Source organism: Halichoerus grypus, chromosome 9, assembly GCF_964656455.1.
Source record: "Halichoerus grypus chromosome 9, mHalGry1.hap1.1, whole genome shotgun sequence".
Lineage (NCBI taxonomy): Eukaryota > Metazoa > Chordata > Mammalia > Carnivora > Phocidae > Halichoerus > Halichoerus grypus.
In genome coordinates, this window is record NC_135720.1 from 79964864 (window position 1) to 79988638 (window position 23775).

At 34.2% G+C, this 23775-nt stretch overlaps 1 protein-coding gene across 3 annotated transcripts in view; it reads right to left on the minus strand.

Annotated features, from left to right (window-relative positions):
• Positions 1-623: 623 nt before the first annotated feature.
• The window catches only part of MYO6 (myosin VI), a 143008-nt gene continuing 119856 nt past the window's right edge, over positions 624-23775 (minus strand). For 2 of the 3 annotated variants that reach the window (XM_078055073.1, XM_078055072.1), the window contains exons 23-33: positions 23609-23738; positions 21725-21815; positions 20791-20941; positions 19096-19304; positions 18366-18444; positions 17353-17513; positions 9541-9644; positions 8477-8608; positions 5585-5611; positions 2999-3217; positions 624-2454 (exon numbers count right to left, since the gene is read on the minus strand). In XM_078055073.1, the coding sequence (XP_077911199.1) occupies positions 2255-2454; positions 2999-3217; positions 5585-5611; positions 8477-8608; positions 9541-9644; positions 17353-17513; positions 18366-18444; positions 19096-19304; positions 20791-20941; positions 21725-21815; positions 23609-23738 (1503 nt within the window). In that variant the 3' untranslated portion in view covers positions 624-2254. The remainder of the gene's footprint in view (positions 2455-2998; positions 3218-5584; positions 5612-8476; positions 8609-9540; positions 9645-17352; positions 17514-18365; positions 18445-19095; positions 19305-20790; positions 20942-21724; positions 21816-23608; positions 23739-23775) is intronic. The other variant, XM_078055074.1, reaches the window with a different exon arrangement.

Sequence of the window (23775 nt, forward strand, 5' to 3'; positions counted from 1 at the left end):
AATCTCAATTAAAATGACATTAAAATAGGAATTTACTTTTGATTCCTACAGTTTTCACATAACATTTATGGGTTTGATTGTGAATACTGTAAAGCAGCTGCACCAACATCTTTCAGAATACCATTTCTGCTATTTCCCTTAAAGACTGACAGGGTCCTAAATTTTTCCAGCAAAGGGGCCTGTGTGTGTGCGTCTGCACAGTATGTAGGTTATCGTGAGTCTATCTGAACTAGGGCAATCCTCCTGGTAGCCAAAATTAACTCAGGAGACTACTTTAAATAGATGAGGTCTAGGACAGCTGTGTGACATAATTAGCAACAAAATGGCTTAAAACTATCATTTTATTATCTACTAAAGACTTGCAATGATGCTTTGCTATGATAAATGTCTTACAAATTCTTCAAAACATTAAGTTCTCTCATTACAGTAATTTTAACCTGTTTGATGAGTTTTCCACCTAGTGCCTATATGTATCTAGGAGATATATAAAACCTGAAAACAGCACTGAAGAGACAACTCATTAAAAATCAATTTGGTTATTAAATTTTCAAGGACGTTACTTGCTACTAGTTAAGCTTATCATTCACTATTCTATACAAATAAAAACACCAATTAAAGGCGAGTGATGAGAAGAGAGAATAGGTCATTTATTTGCAGTAACCAGACCTTCTGTCACCAATCACAGGGATCAAATACCCAAGGGTGGGTGAATCTCTGCAGTAATACAGCCTTCAAAAGATAATCATATTCACATTCTCAATAGCACAGACAGGACCATTTAATTTCTTTAACAGGAGACAATCATTTGCACAGTATCATAATAAATAAATATTTCCGTACTAAGACACATATTATGAGAGAAGCAATTCTGAAAACACTGTCTGTGGCTCAAAAAGCACTAATCTAATCAGCTGGGAAATATTTTCCTAACTGAGGTACTCTTTCTAGGAAAAAAAAAAATCATTGGAAATCCATTTCAAAGGTTAAGGTCTTTAAAAATCAGGGAGAAAAAGTGCAAAGAATAATTTTATTTTTCTAATTTTATTCTAAAATACAAACAAGACTCATTAGGATTATGTCAACATGACTCCTTGATGTAGCTTTGTCTCCAAATTCCTAACATGAAGTCATAAATATTAGGCTTGAAACTGCTGACATTTGATCAAAACTAACACCACACAAAGAAAAAAAATTATCAGTTACATGAAATAAGCAATTACTTACTAAGTATTGGACTTTTGAATCACAAAGCTTATAAAACAGCTCTACAATTACCAAAATCTCAAGGCCAAAAAGACACTAGGAATTTTTTAAAAACAAAGATGTTTTGCAGCAGAACACTAGTTTAAATCATATGAGACAACTTGGACAAGATTCTGATACAAAAATCGCAATTGAGATGAAACTGAAAGAATATCTGCATTCAGTCCAGTTAAGTCACAGTGTCACTGAAAACCTATTTCCTTTTCTAAATGAAACAAGTTATCTCAAAACTTTTAAGCATTTAAATGGTCTGAATTTCCTTTATTTGTCCATGGAATAGAAGAACATATTTTTCTATAGCTATACAATGTGATAGAAAAGAAAAATAAATCTGTGCATGACACTGTGAGTGCCTTCTTTATCACAGAGTACATCACATACATTCAGGCTCTTTCTGGAATTCTAGAAGTTCGGGTAAATTGCTTTACTCAAATTAAGACACACCACAAAGGAGGGGGGAAAAATAAAAATGTCCACCTTCATGCAAATTTCCATGAATTTCTGAAAAAGTAAATTTAAAAGTACACAGCTTTTCAGATCAAAACACCAGTGCCTTGATTATTTTAAGTGCCTTAACTTTTGTAAGAAACTTTAAGCTAAGGTTTCATTATTCCAGCCATATGGTTCTGTGCCATCCTTGCAAAAGCAAGTATTTTGAGTTTTTAAAAAATTTCTTTTCCTAGAGAACAATTATGATGGACTTCAAGGTAGTCTATTGACGAAGAATGAGAAATGTCAGAATCTGTCCAAGTGTTCACAAGTATTAGAATGAGGAGAAGTTTAACAGTTACAGCTGGATACAGGAAAATAATGTTTAAGTCCCCAATTCACTACCATCATTGACCTGAAATTAACAAAAAGCCATGATTACTAAAATCTGTTCACTTTGTATAAGTAGTTCTAACATGATCATGGAATGGTTGGATCTCTGGGGCACACACCCTACCTAGAACCACGGCCCAGGTCCCCAGTGCAGGTAAGGCTGCCACATCTACTTTAACAGATTCTGCAGCATGGCCGTTGCATACGTGGGCCTAGCCTGCCTGCTCTCAATTGCACTCTGGAGGTACTGGATGCCTCCACAGCGTTCCCAAATTTCTTCAAACTGCCTTGGCAAAATCTCAGCACCACGCTTTCGAGTCAGGCCTGTCTCTTCCAGATTCAGCTCACACATCTCCATGTCATCCTTACCTGCACAGGGGAGACATCAGAGAATTAGCCATCACTCTTCAGAAGCACATATTATAAACTTTATTCCTGAAATAGTTATAGTTATCAATTCTCATAGATTCAAGAACTTTTAAACTTTCTTTTCTTCCTTTATGACAGAAATCTGCTTAATAAATTCACCAGAAACAAGTTAAATTTGTCCTTCACCAAGGACCCTTTCAGAAAGTATTAACACTATGCAGTTGATCAGACAAGTTATCAGCCTTAATAAAAATGCAACATTTCTTTAAACAATTATAAATCAACTGATATAATTAAACACCAATGAAAAGGTTCTTAGGACACAGACAAGTTTCTATGTGCTCTACAAGGACATAATTAATGCAAGCGATTTCACATCACAAATAAATTAATCCTCAATTAACTGGAAATGCGATCCAACTGAACTCCATTCCTCCATCCTGAAATTTAATGAATTATCACATTATATATTAGACTGTTTCACTCAGAGGGTTTATAATCCTGTTTTGCTTTATAAGGTTTTTTTCAAGTGAATCATACACACCAGCCACAAGAAGGATGGGTGGCTTGTCAGGATGGAGTTCCATTTGCCGGGCAATCCACGGTCCATCGAAATGGGCATACCACCAGCCTTTTTTCTTATTCTGCGGGTCTTTGTACTGGTCAGCAGGGCGGATGAATGGGATGCGGAAGAAGCGTTGCTGTCGGTTCATTTCGATCTCCTGCTGCCTGGCAGGAAGCTGAGACGCTGGGTTCTGCTGAGCTATTACAAAGAACAAGGAAAGTTACACCAGCAGCCCAGGGGATAATGAAAACAGCCTTTAATCCTAAAATGCACCACACATTTTTTAAAAAAGAAGAGGATTCCTAATAGTAACTTTAAAACAAAATGTAAGTATTAATTACTTATAAATGAATAAAACTTAGAGTGTGATTTTAGAATTTTCTTTCCCCAAAGATGTTCCTTAACATTGCAACACACACACACACACACTCCGCAACACCAGCTATAAAACAAACAAGCCCAAGCAGATTCCCACAAATGACTGTATCAGTAACCTAAAACTCACATGGCAGGAGAGCAAATTAGTATTATTTGCTAGGATTTATATTTTATCTCCAAAGAGTTCAAAATCAAAGACCACAGGATAACTTTTATGGGACTATTTATGATAAAACAAATGAACAGTAATTTCACAAATGTGAAGAATTATAGATATCTGTCAATTTAATCACCATTTCCTCAGAAAAATGGAAGACAAAAGTTTGCTCTTTTACCAACTGATTTTGGGATTTAAAATGGCCAGGAGAGATATTTTACTAGTAATATTTAGACAACTTCATGACAACAACAAAAAACTGCAACTAGTAAAAGCATGAACTTCCCCTCAGAGATATTTGCTTATTCTGAAATCAAATTTCTCCTGGAATAAAATCCACTGAAGTAAGTGCAAAGTGTATAATATTTGGTTCTCTTTGTTACAGAAAAGAAAAACCCTTGCTTTTCTGCTAGTACTGGACACTGCACTCATCAATTTTTCCCCCTTGCTCAATTTTCATTACCAAACAGTTAGGTTTTTATTTTATCTGCAAATATAAACATTTCTCTGGGGCAATAACTTTACAGCTTCGGCAGCATAATTTTGGAAAGTCTGTTTAATGTGCTTTTTACTCACAACTTTAAAAGTAGACCAACCATTCACTGCAGCTCAATTAAGAATCTCACTGAAGCTCAAGTATGTCAATGAAAAATTACAGAATATGTGTAAGTCAAGAACAGCCACATGGTTTTTATAAGAATTTCCAAATACTGAAAGGATGAAAATACTCTTGTTCTCAACTTTTTTACACCAATAGTAGAAGCTTTATAGCAGCTGAATTTATTTCTGTGCAAACCAGAGAAAGCAAAAAGCAGTTAGCAAAGCGGTATATGCCTACAAAAGCATGGAACAGAGGCCCAGTTTTGTTAGTGACTTTAAAAAGCCACATCACCTTCAGCATGTTAACACAGAAGAGCTTATTTATTCTTTTGTTCCTGTAGTCCCTCCAAACTACTTACAGTTTAGTGTTTCCATTTCAAGTTTTAAAAATTACCTACTTTGCAGAAAATATACTAACCCCAATTTAAGGAACTTTTTTAAAAGGATAAGAAAAAAAAAACCTTCCCTCCATCCTAAGCAGTAGCTTAGAATACCCAGTTGATAGGGAACTTACTATGATACTGATGGCCACTTGTTAAATTAACCTGCTTTTTTCTTTTAAAATAACAGTCTCCTGTTAACCTTAATATACTGGATAAAATTAAGAAACTCAAGGGAAAGTTTTTGATAGCTTTTTTTTTTTTTTTTTTTTTTACTAATGTGAGAACTGAAATCACACTAAGGACGCCTTAATTTCCACAAATATTCATCTGGAAAAGTACAAAGATACAGATGTTGAAAGTCTGAAACTAATAAATGACTCTTTCACATTCTGTTGTGTCATCTTTAACAAGTTTTAAATATGGCCCTATAAATTATTAGAAGCAGTTAAAAAAAATCAGGTCCAACAAGGTGGCAAACAAATACAGTATTATATCCAAATCATTATTGCTCAACTGACTGCAAAGAAAATTTACTGCATACTAAGATGACTCAAATTATCAAAAAATGTGCATCACAGGGTACTATCTATACAAGTAACAGAATAATCTCCTATTAGGAGGCATCCTATTAAACCTGTGTACATTATCACACAAAACTCAGATCTCTTTGGACAGGAATGTTTATACTGTAACAGTGTTTGAAACCAGCACCTGAAGTTAGTCTTTATTCTAAAAGATCAGCTGCTTATTGAGTTTTGCTACAATGAGAATTGTGTATATTCACAGCGTAAAGTGCCAGTTATTTTTTAAAAAGGGAAGTAATTTCATAAAACAACATATTAATTTTGTTCTGCAAATATATTTTGGAGTGATCCAAATGAAAGCATCATCTCAAATTAAATATCTTAGCACAGACAAACCAATATTAATGTACTCCAACTCCACTTAAAAATTGTAGCAAAACAATGTTTAATAGAAGTTAGTACTTTATAAAGTATTTTTAACCCATCTTCCAGTTAGCTCATAAGTTACCACCCATTGACTTACGTGAATTGTTCAAAAATGGTGCAAAATCTGTGAATAAATATTTTATGTTGAAGAAAAGATAAAAATGGCAAAACTTATGTTAAATGAGCATTCTTGTAATTTATAAAGCCTTCCTAATCAATCGAGATGGTGACTAACAAGTAAACATCCTGTCCACAGCCAAATACTCTCAGAATTACCTAGAAGTAGATGCTGCTTTCTGATTTTAAAAAGTTAAAAAGAAAAAAGCTATTTTGATTAAGCTTTAGGAAACTGTTTGATGGACATATAAAGAGAACCTAAATTTAAAAATTACATATCAGGGTGCCCCCGGGTGGCTCAGTCGGTAAGCGACTGCCTTCGGCTCAGGTCACGATCCCAGGGTCCTGGGATGCAGCCCCGTATCAGGTTCCCTGCTCAGCGGGAAGCCTGCTTCTCCCTGGGCCCCTCCCCCTGCTTGTGTTCCCTCTCTCGCTATGTCTCTCTCTCTCAAATAAATAAAATCTTATAAATAAATAAAAAATAAAAATAAAAATTTATATTTTATTTGTAATTCTGGGACACAGTAATATTCAAACAAAAATCCAACACGATGACTCAGTAACAGACATTCTAGTACCTTCAAAGCATTATTAGAATTTCTGTAGAAATTAAAAACTTCTAAATTCATCAAAAAATAGATGCCTTAGAGAAAAAGTATTGCCATGTTTACATACACTATGTTTTAACTTCTTCAAATTGTCTATATCTTAAACTCATGCAATTTTTATTTTAGGAACTATGAAATAAAACCACTCTCCAAAGTCAGCCTTAATCAACTAAATATTGTGAGTCCTTACTGAGGAATTTGCCACTGTCCCAAGAATTATTTCTGGGAATCTCTTTCTGTAGTAGATGTGAGGAGAGCGTGCTCACCCAGTATAGCACACAGGAGGAGGGACTGAGGCTCTCCACGCCCAGTTACAAGACTTAACCATGATTTGTCAATGTATTACTCTTAAATAATACCTAGTTATGTTTTTGTTAATCATAAGTTGTCATTTTATTTTCTCAAATTAAGGAATTCTAATCCTTCTAAATAATTATTAAACTAGAGAGTAGTTCCTTTTACAGGTTGATTAGCTGCCCCATTAGGAAACTACCTAAGCACAGAATTTTCTCAACTGACTGTTAAGTATCTTGATGCACTTCACCTTTCCTTTAAACTGTACTTCTGTGTCAGAATGTATTTTACATGGGGAAAAAAAATAAAGAAAAAAATAAAAAGAACAATAAGTGCTTTTCAGAGCAGAAGTTACATTTTATCCTGAAATTTGCCCGTAATCAAATTCTTTGAAGGCTACATACGTGTGGAGTGTGTTCACATAAAGTTCCTAAATTTGTTCATATATACCTAGATGGCGGACTCTTGGGAAATTTTCTTACTCTACTCTTTTGTTCTTCCAAATAGTATATTATGAATCGAAACAGTATAAGAACAAAGTAAGCAAGGTAAAGCTGGGTGAGTACAGTACCAAAGTTTGGTTTAAAAACACAAGAAATATTTGTGTGTTCATTAAAAATGTATGTGCCATGTATTACAACATTACTTTTCTTAAGAAGTGCAATCATTCAGATGTATAAATTTGGGGGGAAAAAAACATGATGAAAGCCTTTCAGCTAAAGGCCATAATTGGAACACTACAGTTAAAAAGGTTATAGCTAGAAGGAATAGCCCATTGCCATTTTTACAAAACAAAGGTAACTGGCTAGAAACTTGGTACAGTGAACTGCTAATGGAATCATCCTGTTATCTTTAATTCCCAGGAATAAATTTATAAATTGGATAAGAAAGCGGTGGTCACAAGAATATCAATGTTTAGAGGGCCTTCCGCTTGCCATTTCCTAGTTCTGGGTAATCTCTCATTGCCCTTCCAGAGCATTATACTCTGACTGATGACACCTCCTGAGCAATCACTAGCAGTAACATCTCTCTTATTAATAGTATTTCCTTTACTCAATCTATTCTTTACAACAACTTGGAAGTACTAAAATTCTACCATTTAATTGATTTTAATCAAACATTGTTTTTATTTGCTAGGAAGGTAGTGAAGGAGAGCTCATTTTCTATGTCACTTGGGTCATGTATTGCTAACTATACTATCAAGTGCTGGGAATATACTTTTTAAATAAAGACATTAAACATGTTGTCACCTTGATGTTGACCACAATTAAGCTAATACACTGTGCCAGTCTGAAAGTAGCAAATTGAACAAATGAAATTCCAATTATTATTTTAAGACTGAAATTACAACTCATATATCACAGGTATCCTCAATTAGTGTTAAAGCTAGTGCACACTTTACTAGGTTAGGTCTATCCTTCTCTCCTTTCCAATTTCAAGTACACAACTTTGTCTTTTGCATACATAACAAAGTAACAAAATTTATTTTTTGAATCTCAGTCAAAAAATCAAATCCTGGTACAGGCAAAACTGGTCTAAACCAAGTTACTATTTCTCACTCTTATATTTTGACAAGATTGTAAAATAATGTTTGCAGCAAACGTTCTTTTTTATTTCAGTTTTCTTTACATTTCCACATGTAATCATTCTATATGTGTATATATGTATATGTGGAAAAAATACATATTTACATTACTGCACAACTTCTTCAGTATAGATAAGAATATTCTTATCTCCAAAATTTATCTTAACTAAATTCAAATACTTCTTAATAAATATGACTTTAAAGACATAATAATATAAATAATGCCATGAAAGATAAGCCATTGTGGTTTTATTAGGCTCAATAGATCACAGCTGCACAGTAAGAGAAAATTTGTATTGTACATTTTACCCAAATGTCTTATGTATAGTTACATATATTATATATAAATACTCTGGAACATTTAAAAGTACAGATTTGTTTTTACCATAATCAGTAACAGATTTTGGAGCACGTTGCTCTGTTTCAGTATTTCTCTTCTTATTCTTTGATTTCCACGCGTGATACACTTTTAGTCTCCTGTGAAATTCTTCTCTGCAAGCTGCCAGGAGCTCAATATCTATGGATTATATAGAAAGAGCCCCCCCGCCAAAAAAGGAATTAGCATCCTAATTTAATTGTCTAACATTATTACTCTGTGACATAATCATATATATTATACATATAATAATTTTTTTGTTTTTAAATAGTACAAAATCAAAAGTAAGCACATTATTGATAAAAATGAGCATTTTATGGTAATATTATCTTTTTACATTTACAGAGCATTTTTTTATGATTACTATATCATTTGTTCCACACAAGAACCCTGGGCTAAATAGGTCTTTTATAGGTGAACCTGAATCAGAGAGGGTAAATCACTTGTCCAAGGTCAGAGGCCACAAAAGTAGAGTAAGAAGTCACTGTGCTCAAATGCAAGCTAGATTTACATGCAACAGATTTTTTATGTTTGTAATTATGCGGATAATCTCAGTGAGGAGGGAGAGAACATAGCAAGTTCTACACAATTATGGCACATTAGTTCCTAGGCATAACATCCCAAACTCAAACACTATGATTTAAACAAGAACACAATTATGTGGAATCATCTGGATATAGCATTTACTGTTCTGTTGGAAGAAAAATAGCTTTAAAAAGAAAGGACTGCATTGCCATTTTTTACTTTGCATACATAGGTCAAGATTCTGATATATTGGTATTTAACTATTATGAATAACATTAGAAGGGTCAGTCATTAACACGGCCCACACCATAATTTCTCCATGCTTTTCCTCTCCCACATAGATAAGAGACAGGCAAAATGAATTTAATAAGTATGCCTTTCCTTTAGGTTTGTGAGTAAACTACATCTTCGTTTCAAGGTGAGAATAACAAAGAGAATGGCTTAATTTATATGCCAAAAAAGAAAAAAATTACACCCCAATCTAGGTATTTCTTTATTACCTGTCAGCCACAGAGCCTTCCCATTTCTCATCTTCTCCATACACTTACCACAAGAAGTATTGATGGTATCACGTAGTTCTGCATATTTCCATTTACTGAGATCATATTTCTTGGTACCAGCAGCTGCCTTGGTGGCTTGTACAGCAGGACCTCTGTAATTATTATATATTTTTGCATGTTTAAACTAGAAACATGAATGAAATGTTGACTAAAAGGGCAAGAAAGTGAATCTAAGTTTGAGAAATGGAAATAACTACTAGAAAAACATATAATAATTTTTGTATCTTTGACAGAGGAGATTAAGAATGGTATATACTATAGGATTCCTAGGTAAATTAAAATTTTCCAGTGTACCATTTAATAGCCATATTATGTTTTCAATCAGAACTTCTAAAGTTAAAAAATACATTTATATATATTCCTCAAAATCAAAAAGGAAATCCTCTTGATTTCTCGAAAAATCATTAGAAGGATTAAGGGTTTATGAGCCATAAGGCCACACAGTGCAATCACCTACGGATTACTGAAGCTGCAGAGAGCCAAGCCCCAGCCAAAGCTATTGGCTCAGAACCTCCCTGGATGTTTGCAGGGTCAACAGGTGAGTAGCCAAACTGCAATCCCCTGCCTTCACCATTAAAGATGGGCTAAAAGAACAGCCAGATTCTGGAAACCCCTTTGCATCACTATTAAATAGAACACTTAGGAAAGTTCTGTAAGGAAATAAAACCACGCTCTCATATTCAATGAGTAATATGACAACTAGTAAATTATGGAAGCAGCCCAAGTATCCATCAATAGATGAATGGATAAAGAAGATATGGTGTATATATGCAATGGAATATTATTCACCCATTAAAAAGAATGAGATCTTGCCATTTAGAATAAGAGGGATGGAGCTAGAGTGTATAATACTAAGTGAAGTCAGTCAAAGAAAGACAAATACCATATGATCTCACTCATACGAGGAATTTAAGAAACAAAACAAATGAGCAAAGGGAAAAAAAAAGACAACCAAGAAACAGACTCTTAACTAAGACAACGAAGTGATGGTTACCAGAGGAGAGATGGGTGGGAGGATGGGTGAAATAGGTGACGGGGATTAAAGAGTACACTTATGATAAAGAAAAATAAAATAAAAATGAGTAGACAAGACTCAGAGCAGTGAAATAAAGATCATGCCCAAGGTCCCACACTGCTAGTAAATGGTGGCACCTGGGACTGAAACCCAGATTGTTCTGACTCTAAAGCCTTGGTCTTAGTCATGACTCTACCTTCCTTTATTTGCTTTATTCATTCTACAGACATTAATGAGCACCCACTTAGGCCGGCCCGTCACCTGTGCTAGGAGCTACTGACACAGAGTTGTGTAAGCTAAAAAATAATAATAATTAATTAATTAAAGGAAGAGATTTTAGGTCATGAGGCAGATAACAGATTTCAAAGGGCACAAGTATAGTAGGAACACTGGAATGGGGAAAGAAGAAATAAATGAAATATATATAAATGTAAAATAATAAATTAAAAAATAAAATGGGATAAATTCAACTTTTTCATAGCAGTGCTACTCAGGGCTTACAACTTGTTTCTATATACATAATTTGAAATAATTATTCAGAAAATATGGAAACAACTTCTTTTCTGTAATAATAAACATTATTTTTCAGCAAAAGATGACTCCTGTCACACAGCAGACACTTAGAATAAGCTGCAAGACCAATGTAACAAAGGAAGAATTTAAACACATCACGTTTCAAGATATAAAAAGAAAGATGGCACAAATATGAAAAGAACTAAATTTTAAAGAACTAAAATAATTGCTTCTCAGGTATCACACAAGGAATTTTACCTTTATCATCCGCTACTTAGAAAATATTTCCTCTTAAAAAGAGGGATGATCAAGGTATAATACCTGAAAATGAGGTCATATTTTCTCATTATTTCACATTCTGAAAGATAACAGCAATCTTGGCAGTCAAGACACAGACACTTAATGAGAAATGGTATGTGAAAATATGTATACTTCTTCCTGAAATAAAGGAAATTATTCCTCCATGTTAAGCTTAGCAATGAAATAAATAAGGTACTTTGCCTCTTTAAAAGGCCTATTATGCTTTCATTTTAGAGAATAAAACATAGCACACTTCAACCTATGTACTTAACAATGGTTAGACATGATGATTGTCAGTAACATATAAGCCTGGCTGAAGAATAATGAGCGGCCAGTTAGTTCTTCCTGCATTTTTATGGCTCAAATCTGTTTCAGATTTATTGCAGAATCTATCCTTTTCATAAGCTGTGTGACTGGCAGTTTTCCATGTAGCGTTTTCCTCTTAATTGCTTTGCTCAGAAAGAGCCAGCTGTATGTCAGCAAGGTCTCTCTATTACCCTCAGCAATACATTATGTTTTAACATTTATTCAAATATTCTTTTTTTCTCTTCTACATCCCTAAACCACCATTCAGTAAACTAACAAAAAAATTCTCTTCTTCCTAGCTCCTCTAAGAGTCTTTTCTAGGAGAGCAGCTGAAAATTATTATGGGTTTTTGTTGTTATTTTCTTTTGAAAGACAGTAAATTTACATAATGTACGGTTTTATAGATTGTCAGAATATACATGAAGTGCCAGCATACATAAAGGTATATTTTGATACTTTAAAAAAATAACATTGAATTCAAATTATTATTGCTTAAAATATGGTTTAATATTACTAACTTTTCATTCATATTACATCAAACAAAATACATCTGCTAAAAAACATATTCAGCATCCTAAATACACAAATGAAATGCATTTAAAATGCTTTTCCCCAATCTCTGGAATTATTAAAATAGTAAAATAAAGGTATAATTTACTGACTATTTAGGTCTGTTATAAAGACAATCATGTAAATGATATACTAGGTAGTAGAAAAACTGACTTCTGATTTTTAAAAAAAGTATTAACTTTAAGACTTTCAATTAACTCTAACTTCAAAATTGATAGTTAAAATGTTACTGATTCATATCCACTTGTAAAGGACCAGATCCTGCTGGGCAGTCATATTCTCTGGTGGCTCAATTTTTACATCAGTGGTTTTTAAACCATGTGCCATGGGGAGGAGGCCCTCAGAAGCCACACCCTTTCTCTGCTTCCCCTTCAATTAGGAACTAGGCACAAAGTTTCCTAGCTGGCATGGGGGTGCGGGCGGGAGGGGGAGAGGCAACACCACCTCCATAGAGAGTTTCAAAACATTTATTTTGTTTGAGAGGAAAGGTTCCTCTACTGAGACTGAGCTGGTGAGGCCAGGGATAAACATGGCAATACTACCAACAAGGAACAGTCCCATCCAAAATGCCAATGGTCTCCCCATTGAGTAGCACCAATTTACAACACTTTTTTATCTTTTTCTGTTAACGGTGGTATAAGGGTGAAGTGACATTTCTTGTACAGAAAATTTACATGGAAAGAATAGACTATTCATACAACAGGTTCTGGTCCAAATAATGAAGAGTGATTTAAAAGCATGATTTTGAGGTGACACTTATTTCCCCAAATTCCACTACACTAACCTACTCAGAAATTCTGACATTTCTTTCTCCATTTGTTCCCTATAAGAAAAATGACAATACAGCACAGTCATATATATAAAAGACAACTACGTTAAGTTACCAAAAGATCTAAAAGTATAATTAAAAATATATCTTTTCAATAGGATTGATTTATTAACCATTCACTATCATTTTACTTTGTAAAAGTTAATCATAATATACTTTTCAACATGGTATATAATCATAAAATACAGCAAATTTTTGTTTAAATACAGCTTGAACTCCATTTAATTCTATTATCACCCTACCTCAAGGTTTCTTTCTTTTTTTTTTTTTTTTTGAGATTATTTATTTGAGAGAGAGAGTGCATGTGCATGCGTGAGTGGGGAGAGGGGCAGAGGGAGAGGCAGAGTATCAAGCACACTCCCCACTGAGCAAGGAGCCCAACTCGGGGCTTGATCTGATCTCAGGAGCCTGAGATCATGACCTGAGCCAAGATCAAGAGTTGGACACTTAACCGACTGGGAGCCGCCCAGGCGCCCCCTACATTATCACCCTACCTCAAGGTTTCTATCTTAGTATCCAAGAGCATCTGTTTCTACCATCTCTTTCTCCTAAACCTTCCTCCATTTTTTCCCACAGCAGATTTTAAAGGGAATTCACGACCTTTCTAAGCTCTACCTCGTGGTCTGCTGATCATATAGAGATTTCCCTGTATGCCCCAACACTACCCTGGAAGGCAATCTCTACTGATTCAGCATCTCACTTGACCCTATGTCATTGCTCTAGGAGCTGCATCAAACAGACTAGACAGAAATGGTTCCGGCACCCAGGTGCTTTTTTCCTTTTAACCTTCCCAAACTATATGCAAATGATCACAATTTCACCTTAGGAGCACTGGTTGTAGGGCTGATTTAATTCAACCTCAAATGGTAACTATAAAGCTATTGTTCTAATGGAGGGAAATAGCACCCAGAGATGTTTTCAAAACTTTCGGTGCCCTGTGGTGACAATGCTGTGGTGAGAGTGTACTGCTGGCATCTGAGGAGCGGAGGGCTCAGGGGTGCCACAAGGAACAAGTGCCCTGGGTCCCATATGACATTAACATGTCCACTAGACAGAGGTGAAACACACTTACCCACATACATACAGTTTTACATGTAAACAAACTTTTACATGTAAAGAGCCTTTTCTTTTTGGCATGGTTTTAATATTCACAGAGTGTTTCCAGGAATGCAACTATTGTAGGGAGAGAAGATTGTACTTAAAACTCTGTTTAGAACTTTACAAAGTACTGTTCACAATTTCATGGCATTCAATTGACCAATATAACATTCTTATATCAATTTGCATTTATAGCTGTCACATTTATGGTGATGCTATGTATGAATAAAAATATCTCAGTATTTGATTATGTTTTCCTGTAGTTGTGAGCAAGCACTTTCATATTAAAATAAATATATTTTTATTATAAATTACTGCCCTTTCATTTCTCTTTTACATGTAATGTTTGGAGAGAATTATTTATGCAGGTTGCATAACTTATAAAACAATTGTCATTGGTATTAGGTTCTGACAAAGTTGAGAACCATGACTATAAAGGTTACAGTTGGGGTCCTAAAGTGTTAAAATTCATATTTTATATATATTCCAGAATTTTATATATACAGTATATATATATATATATACACAGTATTTATATATATATATATAAAGTATATGCAAAAAAAAACCCACAAAAATTTACTTCAATGAGGAAACTATTTCTCCTAAAAAGTAACCACAACCTGTTAAAGAAAAAAAAAGGTTATAGGACTCTAAACCAAATTTTGAAAAGAGAAATGACATACGGTGTCATTTTGGGTCTTGCTCCATTGATGCTGTGAAAAATAATATATTTTAGTTAATATCATTAAGTAATTCTGAATCATGAAAAATTTGGATTGTGGCAAATTTGTGTTTCAATGACTTAAAATTTTAATGTTTGAAATTTTCCTTAAAAATTACGAGAAAAGCATAAATTAAAGGCATTCAATGAAAATTAAAGAGCAAATTTATTACATCTAGATTAGAAAATTCATACACTATGAAGTATGCTTGTTTTTAACAGAATCTGAATATTATTTCATAATTTTAGGTGATGTGAAATCACTTTGCATCAAGGATCATATGTGTAATTAGTTAAGATCATATTTTAAAAATATATGTAGAAAACAATTCTTACTTAGAAGTTACTGGACGGAAATCCGAGCTGGAAAAGTAACTTGGAAATTGTTTAATGCAGCAGAATCCATTTAGATATATTTTTTAATGCATCACAGAACCCAAGAATGACATTTTCACGCTATATATTAAGAACAGTATTACTTAAGAGAGTTCTTACAAATTTGTCAGAAATAATTCAGTGCTAACAAAGGTAAAATAAACATTCAAAAACATTTACTTGTAGCCCATGGAGTAAAATTAAATGATCAAACATGGAAAATATGTATAGAACATCATCTGTAATGAAGTGTTAATGCTTGTAGTACAAAGTATAAAATAACCCAGGAGGTTCTGAAGGGTAGGAACTCATGAGGACATGAGGGTCAGGGAAAGCTTTCCTGGAAAGGGCTGCCAAAAAAGACTTAAAGGGGCATTCCACAGAGGAGGGGACCACAACCCAGGAGCCGTCTCACAGGCAAACTAAAACTAACTCTTCTGCCATTCAAGTCATAACTGCTTGAATATCTCCTAATTACTTAGCAGTGGTACCATTACATAGTTAATTCTGCTTAACTTAAATCACAGGTAACTTATCATTTATGTTAAAGGTACTGAATGATCCACTCTTTCTCTGAGAGACCACTCACCCTTGGAAGATGGGAAGGAGTCCACATATGAGTCAGTATCTTATACATATTATATGGAATGGCACTGGGTATAGTTTAATATTTCAAACTCTTAAACGTAAAGCGTGGTTGGCCATGAATACCAATACTGACTCCAATAATGAGTCCCTTAGAAATGAACTTCATGAAGCCCCCTTGGGTCAACTGCAATGCTTCCTCACGCACATTAGGGAGAGCAGCTGTAAGAGCTTGGTTCATTTAGGAGACTGGCCCAGCTACTACTCAGTTACACACAAAGGCGCCCAGCCATTCCAACATAACCCAGGTGGAAGGAACGGAAGAGCAGCTGAGCTGAGTCTGCAGTTACAAGAGCCACAGCCCAGAGAAAATATTTTTCTAATTACAGTGAAATGTTAACAAAGAGCTCAAATATTGGACTCAAACCCAAGAGCTTAATAATTATTATAATACTTTGTGTTTGATAGGCCTATTCAGTTTATTTAAATATAATATACTTTCATATACAGTTCAGATCCTAGAGCTCCCCAATGTAATCACTTCCTAGAAAAAGCATGAAGGCAACTTAAACCCTTTCCATCCCTTTGTTTTAGCGAAATAAAATCTAATCACTGCCTTGCCATGTCAACCAAGTTTTTTCCTTTCATGAGGAAATAGCAACACCTAGTGGTTACACTTTAATTATATTTTGTTATAAACAGTGCTCTGACATTCTGAAAAACATGGTTACATAAATCTATGTGCCTCTCAAAATATATACACAACATATATGCCTACATACAAAGGAACCCCACAAACTAGTTTCGCTCTGTTTTTACTAATAATCAAAATAATGAATGTTTCTACATTCTAAATTTTAAAAAATGAATCTGTTATAATAAGACCTTCCTGCAACTTTTATCAAGAACATCCATACTTCTCCACACTCCAATAACATTCAGTATTTAGAGATAATCTGGAAACCTGGGGAGCTAAAACATTTCAATATGATAAGCCTTCCTTCTTGGGAAGGGAAATCTATTGTGAAACATGATGTGCATGTGTGTGAAATTTTTCCTCATTCCATGTTAGGGTGTATGATATATTTTTAAAAATTGCATTAGGAAAATAATAAATCCCAACCTCAAATATATTAAACTGGATTATAATATACTCACTGATTTCTGTGCCAGTATTTAATGGCAGGTATTTACAAATTAGATGTCCACTTTTTATATAATACTCCTTGACAATTTTGGAGTAAAAGTGGAGATGTTCATGAACTGAAATATCAGTTATATTTTTCAACAGTTCCACAATTTGATGAAATCAACTGTTTCATTTGCTTGAGTATAAAGGTGGATACAAATAATTTTTAAATGATTTTACTTAAAATAGATCTAGGACCTAAGGAATATGATTTTCTCCCAGGCCCTTCGCACAGAAATGAGAAGCAGGGAGGGAAAGCGCACAGAGGCGCCACGCCCCACCCAGGGCCCCAGTACCTCCGGAGGGCCAGGTCGGCCTGGGCCTCGTCACTGATGAGCTCGGCTTCGCTCCGGGCTATCCGCAGGGCCAGCTCGCGGTCCCGGCGCTCCTGCTCCAGAACCGCCTGCTGCTGGCACTCTTCCTCCCGCTGTCGGGCCAGCTGCTCCTCCACTTCAGCCTGCCAGCGACACAAAGCTCTCTCCACTTGTTTACGTGATCCACACCACCTAAGGCTGCTCTGTTCCACCCACGTTCTTTACTAAGGATACAAACTGTTTAACCAGAAATCTCTCCAGTCTCCATTCTCTTCTAGATTTTGATTAATGCTTCCTCTCTTTCTCAAATCCAAGAGAAGGCAGAGGAACCATTCTATCACCAGGAGTACCCCAAATACCGCATGAGAACCCCAGGTATCACACTCACACCAACAGCTAGACAGCAGATGTCAGGGATTTAAAGGCTGGTTGCGCTCAGGATGAATTATGAAAGCCAAGACAAACAGAAACTCAAATACATGATCAATTATTCTCAGACATGGACTTTTAAAAAAAATGGGGGCAGGGAGAATATCTTAATCCTAACTTACTGATGCTAGTATCTACAAAGTTATAAAATTACAATTATGTTTTAAGTGAATATTCATTTGACTTTCCCCTAAGTATAATAACAATAACAACAAACTAATATTTATTGAACTGGGCACTCAGGTTCTAAGTGCTTTAAACATATGTCAACTCATTTAATGCTCACAACTATCATTTATCCCCATTCCACAGAGAAAAAAACTGTAGCCCACAGTCCACTCACTGTGACTTGTGTAATGTCACAATTTCTATCACTGATAGAGCCTGGATCTGAATCCGCTTCCCTAGTTCCAAAGTCCCTCCCATAACCACTTCAGAAAATGCCTTTTGTCTCTGGGGTAAATCAAAGACAGCTTATGTAGCAAATCAAAATTTTTGCCAACTTCTTTTGTTCTATAATTTTGTAGATTCTGTTTTGAAAGAAATTTAGTCTAATAATTATATACCTGAATACGTTTTTCATCATCTTCCCTTTTCTTTCTCTCTTCTTCTTCTTGTTTTCTCTTTGCTTCCATCTCAAGTTTCCTAACAAAAAATAGAAAACTCCTCAAAAATTTAATAGAAAGTAAGAACTCCTTCAGAAGGCAATTTAACTATTAATAAACAGAGGTTACAGAATGGGGACTTAAATCAACCTCCTGGCTATATACATTATCAGTTTACTTTGAAAAAAACAAAATCTAACTCTACTGACAGTAATTCTTCTATAATAAACAAAAACAAATACAATGATATTCTATAACCTTTACATCTGTTAGATTAACTTGGTTATAAAGCCCACCTGCAAGGTCCTGATACATGTGTCTCCCTCTCCTTCTTCTCCAGTTAAACAACCCTTACACTCCTGTCTGCCCTATGGCGGCAACCTTCCAAAAAGTTGTCAGTCTCAAAAATGCAGAAAAGAAGAAGTGCCTTTTTTCTTGCTTATAAAATAGTAACAACTCACAGCTTTAAAAAGAAGTTAAGAAATCCTCAGGTGTTAAGAGTATAACCAAAATTCAGATTATAGTTAAAATCATTATGTTATTATTATAAAATGAACTTTTCTCTATTTTTAAACTAATTCTAGAATTCATTTTAAAATAAGAATATCACTTTTAAAAATAAGAAAATTCATCAACACCAAGAATTCACTATTCTGTTAAGTTTCTAATTCAAAACAATATAAATCCTTACATCCGCCTTTCCTCCTCTTCCTTTCTTCGACGTTGTTCATCTTCTTCACGTCTTTTTCTTTCTTTTTCCATTTCTTCTTGGATACGCCTCAGCCTTTCTGCTTCCTCTTCCTGCTGTTTTTTTCTCTGTAATGCACTGAGAAGTTCCTCTGAGCTTTTAACTAGTGCATCATATTCTCTCTGTATTTGTTCCCTTGTCATCAAAGTGGACTTAAAAACAAAATAATAAACATGTACTTAAAAATTATCTTCTGTTGCAAAATGCGAATATACTGAACACTACTGAATTATATATTTAAAAATGGTTAATATGGTAAATTTAATGTCATACTTTTATCACAATAAAAAAAACATACATATATACAGCAAAGACTGGAAAAGTTGGTAAGCAATAAGGCCATTATCTTTGTTATACTATTTATACATTAAATAATGTTCAAAAAATTTTTTAAGTTATCTCTGCAAATATTTCAATCTATTTCCAAGTAATCAAATATCTAAGGTGTACTGTAGATGAAGTAACATACTATAGTTGAAAATAATGCTTTAAGGAAGGATTTGCTAATTTTGCTTTTGTTTACAATTCTTTAATAATAATGTTCAAATAGTACCTAAGGAATATTTACGAAATTACTAAATACACCAAAATTATTGGATGGTATTCCTCAGTGAGCCTTCAAAAAATGTGGCTGGGTTGATGTTCATCGATAATACCACACACACAATGGCTACTGACAGATTTGTGAAATCAGTTAAGTTTATCTCCAAAGCATTTTCATTCTTCTCTTGAACTTTTTTCCATTCTCCCTCCAAGATTTACCACTGTCTACATAAAATATCTGCAGATAATATGATAAAAAGAGAGTTGTAGAGCCCATACAACTGCACTGACTTATGGATGAGAAAAACATTAAGACCCTAAAATATAACAGAAAAAGGCTTGAATAAACATGTACTATAATTAACAAGCAAGCATACCAAAGACATTTTCAGTCCCACTGGTATTTAAATAAATGAAAATCAAGACAAAAAAAAGAGGCCCATTATTTTTTCCCTAAAAAACTTGAGGGAAAATTAATTGCTAAGTTCAAAACAGCTAAGTAGTTCATGATATAACCAATATAAAGATAATGTAATAACAGGAACAAGACATAACAATAGGGGCACAAAATTAAATTGTGAGGAGAACCATACAAACATGCATCTAAAAAAAGACTGGACAGTGACTATGCAACAGTATAATAGCTGAATGTGTTATTGTTGAGGCTTAAGGGGTTTTTGGTGGTTTTCTCCAAATTTTCCATAATATTACATTACTTTTATAATTTGAAAATTAGTTTCTGAAGGTAAAAAAGATGAAACAAATTAAAATAACTTGCATTACTCCTGTCTCAGTAATGAGTATAAAAGCTTACTAACAGAGTATAGTATTTTAGTTACTATTTTGGGTGGGAAGGAGGACTTTCCTAACAGATGAAACTGCATAAAAATTATCTTTTTATAGTTTTTTGCTATAAAAATTTTCAAACACAGAGTACAGAGAACAATATAATGAGAATCACTCGCCATCACGGAGACTCAAAACGTGCAACATTTGTATTTTTTTAAAAAAGACATTTTTTTCTATAAAATTCAATACCAATAACAAAATATATTAAAAAAAAAAAAGTCAGCCATTTGGATTAAAATTACATACCTTAATTTTGGCCATTAAAGCATCAATAGAAATTTCAAGGTCCTTGACCTGTTTATTCACCTCTGGTTTTCCATCTTTCAACGCACTTACTACTTCATTAAATTTATCAAGTCGTTTTTTCAGTGTGCCCACCTTAACCAGGCCATCGATGCTGTAAAGATAATACTTCATCAGAGTTTAAATTCACCTTTTAATGCTATGCATACATTTTTCATCTTAATAAAATGCTAAACATATTGCTAAATAGAGTATTTCACTTCTGTTTTCATAATATCCAGGATTCCCTTTTTTAGATCTCTTGTTGAAGGTAAAAAAGAAATAATCAAGTATGGGTGTGAATGACCTTGATGCCTATCAGTAACATTTTAGCCTTCTATATTTACACTGAAAAACTTGAGAATTCTAATTATAGAAGAACTTAAAAGAGTTATCTAATCTCTTTAAAAAGGTTTAAGGATTAACAGTTATTCAGGACTCTAAGTTTAAAAGGTCTAAATTAATAAGACTCAAAAATAAAGACTAAATTTACAGTGAGACAATATAATTCCAAAGATAATCTTGCAAATTATGGTAAAAACATTAATGAGTTTTTTTAAAAACAATACCAATTTGACATTTATCAAGAAACTCAAGATACTAAAATGATCAGAATAAAAGAGCTTCTTTTAGCCATTTATTTCAACCTTTTATAGTGTTTAATTTTTGTAAGCTACTTCAAATCCTTTTGTAGCATGAGGCAAGTAATAAAATAATGAATTAGTTAATTAATTTCAAGTACATAATATAAAATCACAGATAATATGCCTTTTTACAAAGAACATGAAAAAGGAGAAAACTCTAAGAGCATCCAAACTGCTCTTCATTATGACTTTACAGCCATTTTATATTAGGGTAAGTAGGTTTAGTAGGATTCTTTAGGCACTATTCATCTTACCGAGGTTTGTGTCTCCTTTTGCAAAGCCACATTCGAATAGTTTTTTGCATTTTAATGCAGGCTTCAGCTCGATATTTTATTTTGTTTTTCACTATGTGTAAAAGGAAAATACAATGATAGACAATTATTCAGTTTAAATCAGGCATATCATATTCTTAAAAAGCACTCATTTCCACAAAGCCATTTTCAAGAAACATGAAATTGTGATGAACATGTTATACCTGATAAGAAATCAGGAAGTTTAACATTTCCTTAATTCCTTACATTTCTTAAAAAAAAAAAAAAGTACATCATGTGTGTGGCTAGATTTACATTTTAAATGTTATTTCCTTATTATGTAACACTATTGCTTCCCAAACTGTCCTAGGAAATACTAGTCTATTAAATGTTACCAGGCCTGTCTTGAAAAAAAAAAAAAAAGGATTTACTTGTCGAATGAATTTAGGAAAAGCTATACACTATACCTCCTTTAGGAGATTCACAATGAACATACGTAGCGAAGCCTCTGAGAGCCCTACCAGTAAAGGAATCTATTTAACTTCAGTTACCCAGAACATACTACACTAATCTTACCTTGAAACATTTTTTTCAGAGCTTCCCTAAACATCCTACAAAGATCCTGTCTGGTTACTAATTTCCCCACTGCACAACACAATCCACAAATGGTGTAGCACAGATAATTTAAATATAGTGTGTTTTCTATCATAATGCAATGTATAAAGCTGAAAGCACTGAACTATAGAGACAAATGTGTTTATATTTTACTTGGAAAACTATGGGAAAAAGAGCTTTTGTTATTTTTCTTTCTTATAGCTTTCTTTTTATCTATATTCACAATTGTCTAACAAAAGACCTCAATAATAATCTCTGCATGGTCCCTTTTGGTTAAGTCAAAGGGATTTTATTTTTCTATTAATAAGGTATATCTTACTTAATCCTTTTCGAGTGCCTAGCACTGGCAAGTGGGGAGGTGGGAGGGACAATTATAAATTTAATCAAGTTACTGACAGTAATTCTATACAATTAAATATTTGCCATAGACCCTCAGGTAACCCAAAAACATTCTGTCTCTAATCCTTGTTTTGGGCAGAGATAAACAGTGGCTATGACCTAGCAGAAACACACAAAGAAGCAGCTCAGTCCAGTGTGTCAGAGAGAACAGGGTCTAAAAGAGCAGTGGCAGGAGAAGAGGCTAGAAAGGGAAGCTGAAACCCCATTTCACGGGGTCTTGAAAGACATTCTAAGACTTCGCCCTATATTAAAGGAAAGCCTTAATAAAAGGCTTTTAGTCTAGAAAGAAACTCTGGGAAGAGAATTCCCAGGAAGCTGAGAAAACCCAGTTTGGGAGCTACTGAAGTTATTATGTGAGTGGGGAAGTCGGGTACCACTAAGACCCTGGCAATAAAGAGGAAAGAATGTACAGTATTTGGAGGAGGAATCAATAGGATTTGTTCACTGACACGATTTCAGGGACAAGAAAGGAGAGACAATTACAATCTTGAAATTTCTGGTGTGTGAACTGGTGATGCCATGCAGGTGGAAAGAGAAAAGTTCTGGCTTCAGTCTGAGAGACTGGAAGATGATGTGGAGGGAGGGAGAGGAATCAAGACCATGAGTTCTGTTTCTGTTTTGTTTAGGACATGATGAAATTAATTCTCCCGTAACATATCTGGATAGGAAGATAAGTAACAGACACAAAAAATATTTTCTAAATATTTACCATGCACACTACATGGAGGTGTTACATGGAACCAGGAACACAGCCCGAAGAAGCAAAGTGGTCCCTGCGGCCCAGCACTCACCACTGTGACAGCTGCATAACATTCCACAAACCAATTCATTTCCAAAATAATTACAGATCTTGATGTGAAAGAAAACACCTACATTTGATGACTGAGAGTGAGCACCACTGAACTTTCTTCCAGCGACTGCAGATAAGCCAGTGATTGACTCTTTTAACCAATTCTGCTAAATGATCAGGGTCAGACTTCATAATCTGATCAAATTCTGCAAACTAGGAAATGAAATAATTTAGCATCAATATCAAAAGA